Genomic DNA, 14,360 nt, shown 5'->3' with positions numbered 1-14,360 from the left:
TGAACTCTGTTTTATTTTTAAAAAATGTTTGGTCAACTATATGTAACATAAAATTTACTCAGTGGCACTAAGTGCATTCACTTTGTGTAACCATCTCCACTGTCCATCTCCAGACTGTGTCATCATCCCAAATCAACTTTGTATTTTTTCAGACGCAAGTTGCATCAGGGAATTTAGAGCCCACATTTTCTTTCTGACTGTATTGAGAATTCTAATGTTCTACATAAATATCACACAGTTGTTTAGAAAACAAGTAGCTAAAAATGACTCAAAGGACGAAGGGAAAAGGAAATATGTATCAAGTGCCACTAAGCCCAATGTGTTACATATTTCACATAACAATCTGTGAAGCAGAAACTATGATCCCATTTTACAGATAAGGAACCTGAGGCACAGAAGAATTAAGCAGCTTGCCCAAGGTCACATAGCTAGGAAGTGATGGAGCTGAGACTCAACCCCTGTCAGTTTTTCAATGGAACCATATTCTCAAGTTGAAACCACAAACATTTTTTAAAAATAAAAAGGAGTTAATTCTGAAACTATTTCCTTAGTGGGCAAGGAAAAGAAAATGGAACCATGAATGTTTAATACTTGACACACCCTTCCAAAAATCTAAGTTTTTTGCAAAGCATTCACTGAATATTTTTGCAAAGCATTGTATAAATCTATTTCAGCACAAATGAAAGGAGGAGGAAGGGACTGGGTGAAATGTGAACTTTAGGACTGTTGGATTGTTAGCTACTGAAAGATACTTCCAGCAAAGCCTGGGTTTTGTTTTGTTGGAAAATTTTAAGAACTAATAGTCAACTTTTTTCTGGCCTCACGTATCCTTGGACTGAAAGGACCTCTAAAGGATTTCTGTGATTTATGTTTGCATTAAAGTAGCTCCATTGTTACCTCTCTTTGTGAAATAGTGACATAGGGACAAAGATGAGGAAGAGACAGATACAGAGCGTGAGTGGCGTGAGTGGCAATGGGATACGGCAGAGGGGTGGACGTCTGGACAGGGCCGTTGCTCCCAGACGTCCCTGTTTTGCTCGGAATGCCATTGGTCAGGGAAGTCCTGCTCAGCAGCAAAACTGGAATTTCTTATGTGTCGGCCTGTGGCTTCCTAGGAAGACACTTGAACAATGATAACGTAATAGATATCACTGACTTACCACTTCACTTGCATATTACAGAGTCCCTCACACTCTTCTCACATTCCCTGCTGGTTATTTCTGGACGCTCAAGTCAGCTCAAGAGCAGTGCTTTCCTATTTCATTCGTTAGCACCCTCCTTCCGGGGCTTGTGTCCAAGCTCTTAAGGCCACTTGGAGGCAGACCATTGTTGCCACTGCTGTTTGGGGTGGGTGGGTGGGGGGGAGCATGGCGCTCACGCCCAGGCCTGGTTCTCTCCCCCCTCTTTGTGCTCCCTCCCCTCCTGCCCTAGGTTCATGGAACAGGCCAAGCTGTGCTAAGCCCTCTTGACCCTGTACCACATGGCCATGGAGGCCCCCCAAAATGCCACTGGTGTCCTGGAGTTTCTCAGAAACTGTTGTGAAGTCAGCTCCTGGCCTGACTTCTGACGGCAGCGTCTCTCTCCTCGTGACTCTGTCTCGCATCTGAGTGGCTGGGTGGGGACACAAGGCACCAGGTCCTCCTTCCTCCTCTCCCTCTGCCCCCAGGAGCTCACCCACAAGGTGATGCCACCATCATCACTTCCACCCACATATCCAGAAGAGATGACACGTGGGCTTTGCTAACAGGATTGATTTCCTTCCACAGTTGTGCTGGTTTTAATTCCTAATTTGCAGAGCTGTTATTGAGATTAAGTATTGAATGCAGGTAAAATACCTCACACGGTGCCCAGCACATAGCAAATGCTCAAATCATTGGTGGCTTTTAACAAATTGTTGCTCTTATTGCTGCTGTTCTGCCTTCTCAGATGTTGTCTTTCTACAACTCACACATCTTAACCTTTTTAGTCCACCTTTATGTGGAAACCTTGTTGTATCCCTTTGATCATTTCAATAATATTCTCTGGCCCCTTCTCAAATGTCCCCCCAACACCTCTGAGTGGAAGAGAGGGGGGCGGGGGGGCGGCGTGAAAGCCAGGATACAGTGACACAGTTCATGTGCATGAATGTGTTTTCCTCCATTGTTAGTTGGGTTTCAGGGAATCCATAAAAATATCAGCTTGGGGAAGAACTCATTGTTTTCAGCTAAAGTAACATTGATGTGTACATTCTTTTCCTCAGCAACAAGGAGACCAAGAGGCTGAAGGAGAGGATTCCGTCTTGTCATACATGTTAAAGAAAAGCTGGTTTAGAGGAGAGAAAAAAATTCAGGCTGGTCCATTTGAAGGCAGCTGAAGGCTTCCGTTCCAAAAGGAACAACTGAAGTTATTTACTAACTAGAAGTGAATAGCTCTTTCCCACTCCTCGGGAGCCGCCTCGGCCAGATAAAAGGGTCGGGAATTGGGCAGGAGCGTGTTTGCTGCCTGGGAGCCATGCAGCTGGTGCAAGTCTGAAGTTTCCCTGCTGGCTCGATGAGCTCCCTCTCCCTAACGAGTCCCCTGAAATCAGGACGTGGCCCTTTCCGTTCTCTCACTAGCTATTTTGGGTTATTTATTTATTTTTATTTTTTTTGAAGGCGGACGTAATTGTTAAAGTTGCAGATGTTACATTTAGTTCTTCACATCTTGGGCATATATCGTTTTTCTTTTCTTTTTAAAACAAGTTTAATTAAAAATTACACACATTTTCTTTCCTAGGCTCTTTTGGTCCAGTTACATTCTGTTTGGGGGAAAATTTATACTCGAATGTTTCCCTTAAATTCTTTTCCAAATTAACGGTCAAAGCACACAGCTCAGCAAATAAGACTCCACCCCAGGTCTAATAAAACTAGCTCCATTTAGAAGAAATCAAGGTGCCAAGGCACCATCCAGGCCTGGGGAAGGACTGTGGGCTGTGGCTGGAGGAGCCCAGTAACTAGGAGAGGGGAGTTAGGGGAGGGGAACACCCATCCCTTAGGGACCCACCAGTCAGCTTGTTGAAAGCCTAACTCCCAAGGTGATGGTATTCAGAAGTGAGCCTTTGTAGGTGATTAGGGGGTTAGTGCCCTTCTAGAAGGGCACCCCACCCCCCACCCTGGCCCTGAGCTCCCTCCCGCCTCCCACCAGCTGAAGACCCAGTGAGAAAACAGCTGCCTATGCACCAGGGAGCAGGCCCTCCCCAGACACCAAATCGGCCTGCGCCTTGACCTGGGACTTCCCAGTCTCCAGAACTGTGAGAAATAAATTTCTGTTATTTAAATAAAGTCACCGGCTTATGGTATTTTTATTAGAGCAGAATTAAGAGATTAGGCACCAGCTTATAACAGTCACTCACTTCAAGTTACATGCAGGCATTGTTCCAAGCACTTTGCATGCATTTTCTCATTTGATTTTCACCGTATTCCTATAAGGTAGGTATTATTATTGTCCACACTTACAGACGAAGAAGCTGAGGCTCAGAGAATTTAAGTCACTTGCTGAGTTAATAGCTAGGGAAGTTAGAACAGAAACTGGCCTAATTCTAGTTGTGTTCTGGACTCTAGTATCCCTCCCCTCTTTTTTCTTTACCTCTTTCACTCCCCCCCCCCCGCCCCCCCCCCAGTTTCCACTTAGAGAAATTGGTTCCAGAGGGACTAACATCAGTCCAGCTCTGGGGTGGGCCATGTGACTTAGGCTAAGCCAATCAGTGCCAGGCCAAAGTGACTGGCCAGGAGTAGTCATGTGACCCTAGACCTTGCACTCAGAATGAATGACAGCATTTTGGATAAAGTTGTCTCTCATTTTTTTTGTACTTTGGACATGTGAAGTTATTTGCAGTTATAGGAAAGACTGTTTGAGGGTGAAACCAATATTCAGGGAGGTGAGAGGAGAAGGAACTATAGAGAAATGGGGGTGAAATGCTGAGGACAGTGTGAACCGCTGCAGCAAACCACGGCTGAGCCAGAACCCTGCGGCTGGGCAGTCACAGGGGCCCAGAGGTCCCCATGTGTGCAAGCCAGATTGAAAGGGTTTTTTTTCTCAGAGACCAAACAGGTTGAGAGATGTGATCACACTGTCCCAAAGAATCTTCAGCATTCTGCTGAACACTAGCCTGGCGAAGCTTTCCTTGGGCACCGGCATTTCCTTAAAAAAAAAAAAAAGTAAACACAGAGAGTTACAATTTCCTTTAAAATATAAAGGAGGTCTGTAGCACCATGGTGACGGGCTGGCTGGTTTCTGCAGCGTCCTTTGGTTCTGGGGGCATAGCATAATCTTGAACCAACTCACTGTTTTTAGGGAAGCTTATTGAGGAGAAACTTTGGAATTCTTGATGATGTTCTTGAAACAGTAGCAAACTTTGTTTATGAGAAAATGAAAAGTAAAGTAAGTTCTCTGTTCATGCACACTCACCCTCACCCCCAGATGCACACATAGACGGTGCACACTCACCCTCACCCCCAGGTGCACACATAGACGGTGCACACTCACCCTCACCCCCAGGTGCACACATAGACGGTGCACACTCACCCTCACCCCCAGGTGCACACATAGACGGTGCACACTCACCCTTACCCCCAGATGCACACATAGACAGTGCACACTCGCCCTTACCCCCAGGTGCACACATAGACGGTTCCCCTAAGAGAGCTTGCCTGGTGCTGCCAGCTCCTCAATGCCTCCTGCTTCCGGAGGGCAGCTCCCAACCTCATCCCAGTCACTCTGTTCTGCCAGAGGGTTAAAGAGTGATCATGATTTTGGGCGTTTCTCCCACCAGGACTTTGTATTTTAACAGGAGACTTGTAGACAGTGGGTAATTTTCTCAGTTTGCAAGAGTGAAACTCAAAGTGAAATTTAAGGCCCAGGGCAGGACACTAAGGACAGACATATTTTGGGCCAGAGAAACACTTTTCTTTTCTCTCAGATCACAACACCCTTAGTGCAACATGCACCCTTAGTGCATGCAGTCATGGCCAAGGTTAGCTCCGCATATGAAAATCCTTGTTTAACCCACACCTACAGTATCTGAAACTCTCAATCACACACACACACACACACACACACACACACACACACACACACACTGTTGAATTTTTAAGAAGGCAAAGCATAGGAAAGGCAATAGCTGAACTGTAGAACAATAAGAAATAAGCTGTCCCTATTCCTCGGCCCGTCGTTGGAAGGCTGACAGCTGACTGAGCGGCTGGCACATGTGGGTACCCAGAATCTACCCGGGCCTTTGCTAGAATAGGGATGCTTACTGAAGAGGGTGCAGGGGAGAGTCTTGCTAGAGGGAACCGTAAGGGTCAGAAACTCAGCTTGCTTTTTGTGTGTGTAGCAGTACCACCCTGTGTGTGGTCAGAGGTTGTCTCCTGAGCCTGGCACGGCACAGCTGGTCTTTCCTCCTGAGCACTTAGGGGCACAGGCAGGCCACACTGTAATTTCGTCTCTCTATAATCTCAAAGAGCCTCAGATTCTGGTTCTAAAGTTTGGATTCACCAAGTATTTATGGATTGCTATTCTAGGTAGTTTAATTATATGCAGACAGTAATTGATAGCAATGAACTTTTTAAAACTATGGCATGTTTTCCTCTTTAATCTCTAATATAGTGGCACTGTCATGGATAGAAAAAATCTGCAAATAATAAAGTCAACCCAGTCACCTAACTCCAGCCCCTTTGCAGGACAACAGGCCAGACAGGCATTGGGCCCAGGGACATAGGAAGGGGGGTTGGGGAAGACTCAGGATGGCAAAGGGGCTGTGGGGCCCACCAATCGGTTCTGCAGGTGGCAGGACAGGAGAAGACGGGGCTGCCAAAATGGCTTTGACAGCAGGCAGGCCACCTGCTCATAACAGAGGGCATTGAGGTGCTTCTGTGTGTGAATAAATGTGTCCACTGGCCGACATGTGGCTTTGTAATATTGTAGGGGACCGCACGCTCCGTGAAGGCAGGGACAGTGCCTGCTTTGCTCTCTGGAGTACCAGGCTGAGCGCAGGGCCTGGTACATAGCTCTGCAGCTATCCATCAGATAAGACTTTGATGTCACTCTTTATGAGGTTTCATCAGCTTCTCTGCCCTTGAGGTCCAGGGCGAGGGGCTTTCCCAGCAGAAGGATAGGCATGTTTCCCCAGTGCACTAGCTTTAGCAGGGCCACCATCCTCCGGAATCTCTTAGAACAGGGGTTCTCAACCCTTTGGGGGTCGAACGACCCTTTCACAGGGGTTGCCTAAGACCATCGGAAAACACATATATAATTACATATTGTTTCTGTGATTAATCACTATGCCTTAATTATGTTCAATTTGTAACAATGAAATTGGGGGTCACCACAACATGAGGAACTGTATTAAAGGGTCTCAACATTAGGAAGGTTGAAAACCACCATTTTAGAACCACCCATGCTGCGCCAGGCCCCGGCGCTGTGTCTGCAGGAAATGACATAACTACAGGACTGTACTCAGACTCTGTGAAGAACCATGACTGACTGTCGGCCAGCTTTCTTTATTCTGGTACCTGAGGAAGTACTCCCAGGGAGCTGCAGCAGGGCGTCTGCTGTGAGGTGCCCACGTACAGAAGGATGGGCCCTCAGGACTGCTTAGTGACTACCAGGAGGCTCCTTAGAAGCAGGTGATTTGGGGCGCTTCATTCCACATATGAAGTCTGGGGCCCAGGGTGCTGGGCTAAGTCAGCGCCCGTGGCTTCAGCAAGCTTTCTCACAGAGGTTCTGCTTACACTGTAGGTTCAGTTGGAGATGCCCTAGAATTTCCACATGACAAGGCTGCTGTGCTTTTGAGCTGCTCAGGAGCAAATGATGGTCGCGTTGGCACAGGCCACCATGGAATGGTTTTCATTATACAGTTTCAGCAAAATCTGGTGTTCTCCCTGCAAGGGACACAAGGAGAGCATGAGGTGTGTGAGCCATAGAGTAATGGACCACTCAATAAAGAGTCATCGAGCACCTTCCATGTGAGGCACTGCTCTGGACCCTGGGGATAAAGTAGAAGCAGACAAACCGAACCTCGCCCTGTGAAGCCTATGGCTCACTGGATAGGCAGACAGCACATGCGATCACTAGCTGTGTATGTGGTGTGTCACATGCTGACATTACACAGGAAGGGGTGCTGGGAGTGCGGGGCAGAGCTGGGCAGGGCAGGGCTGGATGGGGCTAGGCCTGGCTTGCAATTTTAAGTAGGGTGGTCAAGGCAGACCCGTGGAGAAGGTGCAGCGGCTGCCATGCTGCTCTGGGCGAGGTTAAGGACCAGTGAAGCGTTCAGTGGGGTTCAGGGAGAGGGAACCCCAGGGGCAGGGAAAGGAGATGAGGTCAGGGCGGTCTCACTGGCCATGGGATGCTGCCTTCAGCCCTGAAAGGGATGCAGGTCATGAAGTGTTTTTCCCGGGGGAGTGGTTTGACCTGGTGCATGTTGACAGGTCCCTGTGGCTGCCTCTAGCCCAAGGCTGCAGGGAGAGAGGGGGCAGCAGGAAGGGCAGGTGGGAGGCGACTCAGCAAGCCAGGTGAGAGATGCTGATTTGGAGCTGATGGTGGACAGGGAGTGGGGGTTGGATTGTGGATAGATTTTGTAAGAAGAGTTGATATGATTTACTAAGGAAACCCATGTGGGTGGGAGAGAGAGGGGTTAGGGGTGACTCCAAGGATTCTGGCCTGAGCAAGTAGAAATATAAAGTGTCATTTGCTGAGACAGGGAAGACCTCTGGGGGAGCAAAATTCAACTCTATGAAACCAACATGCTCTGTCAGAAAAAGCATCGCTGTCTTTTAGGTTTCCTTTCTGGCAACAACACTCGGGCAGAGGAATCCTTTTGTCTGTGTTAGTGGCTGCTGCACAGGCCTGTGTGGAGCTGCAGAAAGAACCCAGGGGTTAACCACATCTGCTTTGCTCCCAGCAGAAGCCCTGCCCAGCCCCCACAGGTCCACTGGCAGTGTCTGTAGACTCAGCAGTCTGGAGAGGAAAAGCTTGGGGCGGGCAGCGGAACACTAAGCAGGGCAAGGGCCCAAGCGGGAAGGATGCAGGAGGCTCCTGGCACATCTTCGACACGCCTGTCACGGGAGGAAGGAAAGGGGTCCAATCTGTGTAAGCCAGAGGGAAGGGTAAATCAGATTGCGGGGTAGAAGTCGCATGAAAGGCAGTTTTTGTTAGAAGAGAACAACTTCCTAGCAAGTAGCAGAGGTCCAGGAGCAAACGGGTTCCCCCCACTGAAAACTGTATTCGAGACACCCAGGTTCCACTCGGGATGGTGTCTTGGGCATGGGGATTGATTGGAACACCCCAGGCACCATTCAGCTTGAGGCTTCTGTGCTGTATAGGCTCCCGTGGGTCTGACTGCTCACATATGGAGCAGCTGTGGTTACAGGAGCAGTGTCAGGAATTTAACCAAAGCAGTGTAAAAGAGAAGTAATTATGAGTAAAAACCAGCTCAAATTTTCATCTGATTATGCTTAATTATCACCATCTATTTTTCTTTTAACTGCCCATGTGCATTTATGTCCATACCCTATAAAATTATTGAAAATGAAATAAAGTTTTTATTATTGCTTTATAAGCCTAACGTCAGATGTAGTATTTGAAGGAGGGGTTTCTAGATTATGAACTACAAGCTATAGATACTCTGGCTTAAGAGGCAATAGTATTTAGGCAACTGTGCCCGACTCTAGGCAGGTGGAAGGACATGCTAGAAGACAGGGGGCAGCGGAGGGACAAGGGACAGAGCGGTGGCCTTTCTGCTGTTGAGACAAGCACCGAATGTGTGAGTTAGGAACATGCAGTCCCTGGCACTTATGCATTTCAGGCTGTACCTACAAGTTACCCATGTGCTTTGGAGGCCCAAGGATCTTGAGCTCTAATCCAGAAAACAACAGTCACAGAGAGATGCAAGGCCCAGGCGGGCTTCCATCTGGGCCCAGGCACCGCTTATGAAAAGTAAAGAATACCGAGACACTAAAGATGGACTGCTGAGCGGAAGTTTTCAGCCAAGCTGGTACAGAATTAGCACAGAGCCCATCTCCAGGGGATTTGGTGGGAGGAGGGGATTTTTTCAAACCAAAAGGCTTCGCACTGTCTCTGTCCCATATTAGGAAGGGAAGCCTTTGAGCCTTGTAGGCTGGCCGTCAGCCAGGTACCCTGAGCTGACCGCAGCTGGTCCTCGGCCAACATGGGAGCCCACGTGGGGATTAAGGCCTCCAGCTGCCTCTGCTGCTTATGTGACAGGCCGCATGTGTCCCACTTGGGTTATTTCCCCTGTTGGGTCTGGCAAGGTGTCAGCAGGCTGTGGGGTGGGGGTTGGGGGAATAGCGCTGGCCAGGTTTCTGCTTCCCAGGCCCAGGCCTCAGAAGAGGAGGAGGCAAGAGAACCAGGCAAAGATAGTCAATAGATGCTCAAACACCCAGACCAGGGCCAGGAGACCTGACTGCATCTTTGCCCTCATGCTGGGAAATAATCTCATTGAGCATTTTTCCTGGCAACGAAGCTTTGTACAGCTCTGGTAAATTTTATTTCAGAGGGATTCCATGAGTATAAAGAGTTCTTTCCCCTTTCATAGCAATTGCTAACAGAATTTGGTTTATTTTAAAAAAAGAGCCAATAATGCAAGATGAAAGTCAATTGTTTGCAAATTTTAAGTCAATCTCCCAGTGTGTGTGTGTGTGTGTGTGTGTGTGGGGGGGGGGGGCGGGGTATCAGAAAGAAAATGAGTAAGGAAAAAGAATTCAAATAGCAAAGATTTATAGAAAAATCTATCTGGAGAATTTAGACCCCACATTTTAGAAATGAAGAGAATTTGCAAAACTCATATTATACTGAAAGCTTGCAGAGAAAGCTCTGGAGAAGAAAAACCCGGGGGGTGGGGGTAGGGGGGGCGGAGTTCCCAGCTACTTGAGCGATGCTGGTGAAGGTCCCAGATGGCCTACAGACACCACAGCTTTGACCTTAGGAACCAGAGGCTAGGATAGAAAGGAAACACAAGAGAAATTAAATTAAATTAAACACATTTTTTTATGAAGAAGGAGACCCTTTTGGAGGACAAAAACGATGATGTAAAAAACAAAAAAAATAAAGATTATTACATTTTTTCTGATTATTTTTATGTTGTTCCATAAAGTTCTCTGAGGAGTAGCATATTGAAAATGTATTGCTTATGTCAGAGCTGTTTGCATGCAGCCATCTAATAAAATCACATTGTTTTGAGAAAAATGGAATTAGTGGAAAATTCTACTCTTAACTGTGAGGCTCTCCCGTGAACACTCAGGATGTGGACACTTTATTTACTCAGTGGCAGCCCCTGAATAGCAGTGTAAGGATGCTAACTGGGGCACCTGTAAGCCCTCGTGGCTGTGTTTATTCCTTTCTCTGAAAGGCCAGCCTTACTGAGCGCTAAAGACAGCCAGCCTGTGCCTGCCTCCCACACCCCAGCAGCGGCAGTTACATGGAGTCCCCACAGGCAGGGCAGCCCTGAAGGGACACATCCCTCTATGTAGGAGGTGTTGACCTAGAGGATCCCCAAAGGTCTGACATGACATAAAATGTCAAATACCAAAATGACAAAACCAGTTCATCAAACATTTGAAATTGCCCACTATGAGGTATCAGCTTTGCTGAAAGAGGGTTTTCTTACTGGTGGCCTATGAAGGGTTAACTGTTTAATTCCCTATTCCTCCTCCTCCCCCACCTCGTCCTCTTCTACCCACCCCCCATTCTTCTGTTCTCCTTGGAGAAACTGCTCAATATAATAATTAAGTAACAAAACAAAATGAAAAAACAAAACCTTACCTTGGGAATTTCAAATCCAAGATTAGTGGCAGGGCCAGCATAATAAATCTGCTCTGAAAAATAAACAAAACATACATAGTGTTATACAACCATTTAAAACAAAAATGATTTCTCATATTTTCTGTGCTCACTGTGCCCTGGGGATCCAGCGGTGAAGAAAAAGATCTTTGTCCAAACACTGCTGATATTCTAATGAGGACACTGACAGCACATAAACAGTAGCTAGAATGTAAAAAGTGCTGGAAGGAGACATCAGGTAAGGCGAGCCAGGCAGGTGGTGTGATGGTTAAGAGGCCAGGCTGCGGCTGGGCTGAGCAGGGTTAAATCCGGAAACCATCTCTGAAGACTGTTTGACCTTGGACAGTTATTACCTCCTTGGGCTCAGTTTCCTTGTTTTTAAGATGAATATAATAATGCCAATAGCAGTGCTCACTTTAACAAGCTGTGAAAAATAAAAGAAGTAATCATTGGAAAGCACCAATGTCTGGGAAGCACTCAGTAAATGTTTCTAAAGGTGTGTACTGGGAGACACCATGTTTGATAGGATGGCTGGTCAGGGAAGGTTTCTCTAAGGAGATGACATTGGAGCTAAGCCCTGAGGGAGGAGAGTGAGGTGACCATTTAAAGATCTGGGAGAAGAGAACCCCAGGGCACCAGAAAGAGGACAAAGGCCCTGATATGGACAAGAGTTTGGGAAGGAAGGACAGAGGGAGATGAGAGTGCTGAAGTGTAGTGAACAAAAGGGCCCATGTAAAAAAGTGGTAAAAAATCAAATGACAAATGTGTGCAGAGGCTTAGAATGGAGGCCATTCAGTGGCTAAGGGGAGTGATGGATTAGTGAAGCATGAGGGTGGTGATGGAGAAAAATGAATACAATCATGACTACACTGGGAGACAGGACTTATGATGAGTTGCATGTGGAGTGAAGGCAAAGGAGAGTTTAGACTTGAGCACCTGGGCAGATAGGGGTGTCATTTACTGAGATAGGAGAGCCTGGGGAGGAAGACCTTTGTGTAGGGACAGTGATTAAAGATAATACCCTAGTGATTATCTTTGGGGTGATTATTAAGGGACCTTGAGAGCAGTAGGATACATGAATCTGGAATTTTTGAAAGAGGTTAGAGATAGAGTATGAATATTGGAGTCATTAACATGTATATGGTGATAAGGACATAGGACAGTATGAGAGCACCCCTCCCCCCCCATTCCCAGGAAAATAAAATTAATAGGTAGAAAAGGGAGAAGAGCCAGAACCACTCCCGAGGCCCTCTAACGTCCAGGAGAGAGCCAGAGAAGGAGAAGCCAGCCAAAGCAATCAAGAAGGAACAGATGTGGAGAAGAGGGCAACCAGAAGTGGATCAAAGAAGCCAGATGGATATTCTTCAAAAGAGGAAGGTGTGGCTCAGTTGGTTGGATCATCATCCCATACACCAGAAGGTGGCAGGTTTGATTCCTGGTCAGGGCACATACTCAGGTTGTGGGTTTGATCCCTGGTTGGGGCACATTCCAGAGGCAACTGATTGATGTTTCATTCTCATGTCAATGTTTCTCTTTCTCTCTCTAGTCAATTAAAAAAGGAGGGTATTATCAACTGTGTTGAATTATATTCAAAAATTTGTTTAAGGACAAAAATTGGCAATAGATTTGGCAATTTGGATGTCATTTAGTGACCTTGACAAGACCATTGGAGAAGTGAGAACAAATGCCCAAATAGGGTGGGTTGAAGAGTGATATGGAGGTAAGAAAGTAAAAAAGTTTTTCTATAGAGAGAAGCAGAAAAGAAATGAACAACAATTAGAGGAGAGTGTAGGGTTGAGTGGCTTCTTTAAGACAGGAGATATTGCTCCATGTTCGTAATCTGAAGGGAATTATTTTGTAGAAAGAGAGGGATTGAAGATGCAGAAGAGAGGAAATAACTGAAGGAATGAAGTGTTTAGGAAGATGAGAGGGGAGGGATTTGCCTTTGAGGGCAGCACAAAGATTGCTCCCATAGTTATGAGGTTGAAAAGACAGTAGAACAGGTTCAGATATAGATAGATTTGTAGATTTGCCAGTGGACCAATGGCAGGGCTCCAAACTGATTACTTCTGTTTTGTTATTGTTTGTTTTTATTTGTTTTTGTTTTGTTTTCAGTAAAGGTCATGGGCAGAGATGTAAGGAAAACCTGAGGGTGATGACTCTGATCCATTGAGGAGCAAGAAGATGGCATAAAATAGTTATGGACAGTGGGGAAGAAATTTACTTGAAAAACACAGTAGGACTACTAGGCAACGTGGTTGAGTGTTTTTTTTTGTGTGTTTTTTTTTTGAGACTTGTGGCTATGAATTTAAAGATTCTCTGGTTGGCTAAGATTTATATTTTCTCAGCAACATTCAGTAGCTCTGATGCAAAAATAGAGAGGGTAGATGGTTGGATTAGAGTTTTACTGGACAAAAATGATAAGGAGAGAAAGGCAAGGCTACTAGGAATAGACACAGGGAAAAGCTTATCATAACAGCATGGGATCAAAGGAGGGTAAGGAAAAAAATGAAGGCAAGTGGAGTTGGTTAATAGCAAAACAGTGGTGGAGTCTGTTTAATGGAGTTTCCAGTATTGCAATTAAGGTCATAGAATGGTAAGCTGGGAGGATATGGTGAAGCCAGAGGTCAGAAGGCTTGACTCAGATTTCAGAAGTAGAGCATTTACTGGCAATGACAGGATGCAGAGCTGATATGGGAGAGAGCAGTTGAGGTGGAATGATGGAAATGGTTATTAGAAGTAAGGAAGTTGAGGAACTGAGGTATCATGGTGCTGGGTGGGCCATCCATGTCAGTATTAAGTCAGGAGAAAGGATGAAACCTTGTCCAGTTCCTCAGATGGTGACTGCCTCCCCGCACTGTGCAGGGAACATATTATAAGCAGAGGCTAAGAGCAGAGACTCTGGGGCCAGACTATCCTGGCTGGGTTTGAATCTTGGCTCTTCTTCCTACTAACTGGGCAAGTCATCCAATCTTTCTGTGTCTCAGTTTCCCTATTAGGAAATGTGGGTGATAATAACATCTATCTCACAGGGTTCTTGTGAACATCAAATGAGTTAATACATGTAAAACTCATAACAGCACCTGGCGCATGGTAAGCAATCATTAAGTGTTAGCCTTTAATATATTCATCCACCAACCCACATGACTGGGGTCCATCTGTTATAAACCAGGTATTATTCTAGGTGCTGGATATGACAGTAGACAAGAATATTATGGGAACCATTTGAATCACTGACCACCTGGAATTGTAATCATTTGCTTACAGGCCTGCTTTACTCACTAGACTGGGTTTCTGTGCCTTCTTGTTTGCATGGTTCTGAGCACATTGCACAGAGTCTGACACACAGCCGGGTGCAATATATGGTTACTGAATGAGGTTACTGCATGAGCAGATCCAGAGTCAGGACATGGGTTTGCCAACCAACTTCATTCTTGCTCTTGCTATTGTATCCCTCTGGAAGTGTCTGGGCCTGGGATGTGCTGACACAAGAGGCTGGGTTAGGGAATGAGTCACTCGGAACAACCGACCGGGTATGAGGGAGGAGG

At 46.3% G+C, this 14,360-nt stretch overlaps 1 protein-coding gene across 1 annotated transcript in view; it reads right to left on the bottom strand.

Moving 5' to 3' along the window:
• Positions 1 to 6,515: 6,515 nt before the first annotated feature.
• LY86 (lymphocyte antigen 86) overlaps positions 6,516 to 14,360 on the bottom strand; it is a 59,854-nt gene continuing 52,009 nt past the window's right edge. The window contains exons 4-5 of the mRNA XM_023762750.1: positions 10,795 to 10,847; positions 6,516 to 6,896 (exon numbers count right to left, since the gene is read on the bottom strand). Of these exons, the coding sequence (XP_023618518.1) occupies positions 6,813 to 6,896; positions 10,795 to 10,847 (137 nt within the window). The 3' untranslated portion in view covers positions 6,516 to 6,812. The remainder of the gene's footprint in view (positions 6,897 to 10,794; positions 10,848 to 14,360) is intronic.

The sequence above is a fragment of the Myotis lucifugus genome, unplaced genomic scaffold (assembly GCF_000147115.1).
Source record: "Myotis lucifugus unplaced genomic scaffold, Myoluc2.0 scaffold_259, whole genome shotgun sequence".
Lineage (NCBI taxonomy): Eukaryota > Metazoa > Chordata > Mammalia > Chiroptera > Vespertilionidae > Myotis > Myotis lucifugus.
The sequence above is the reverse complement of the archived record's forward strand: the minus strand, read 5'-3'. Positions and strand labels throughout refer to the sequence as shown.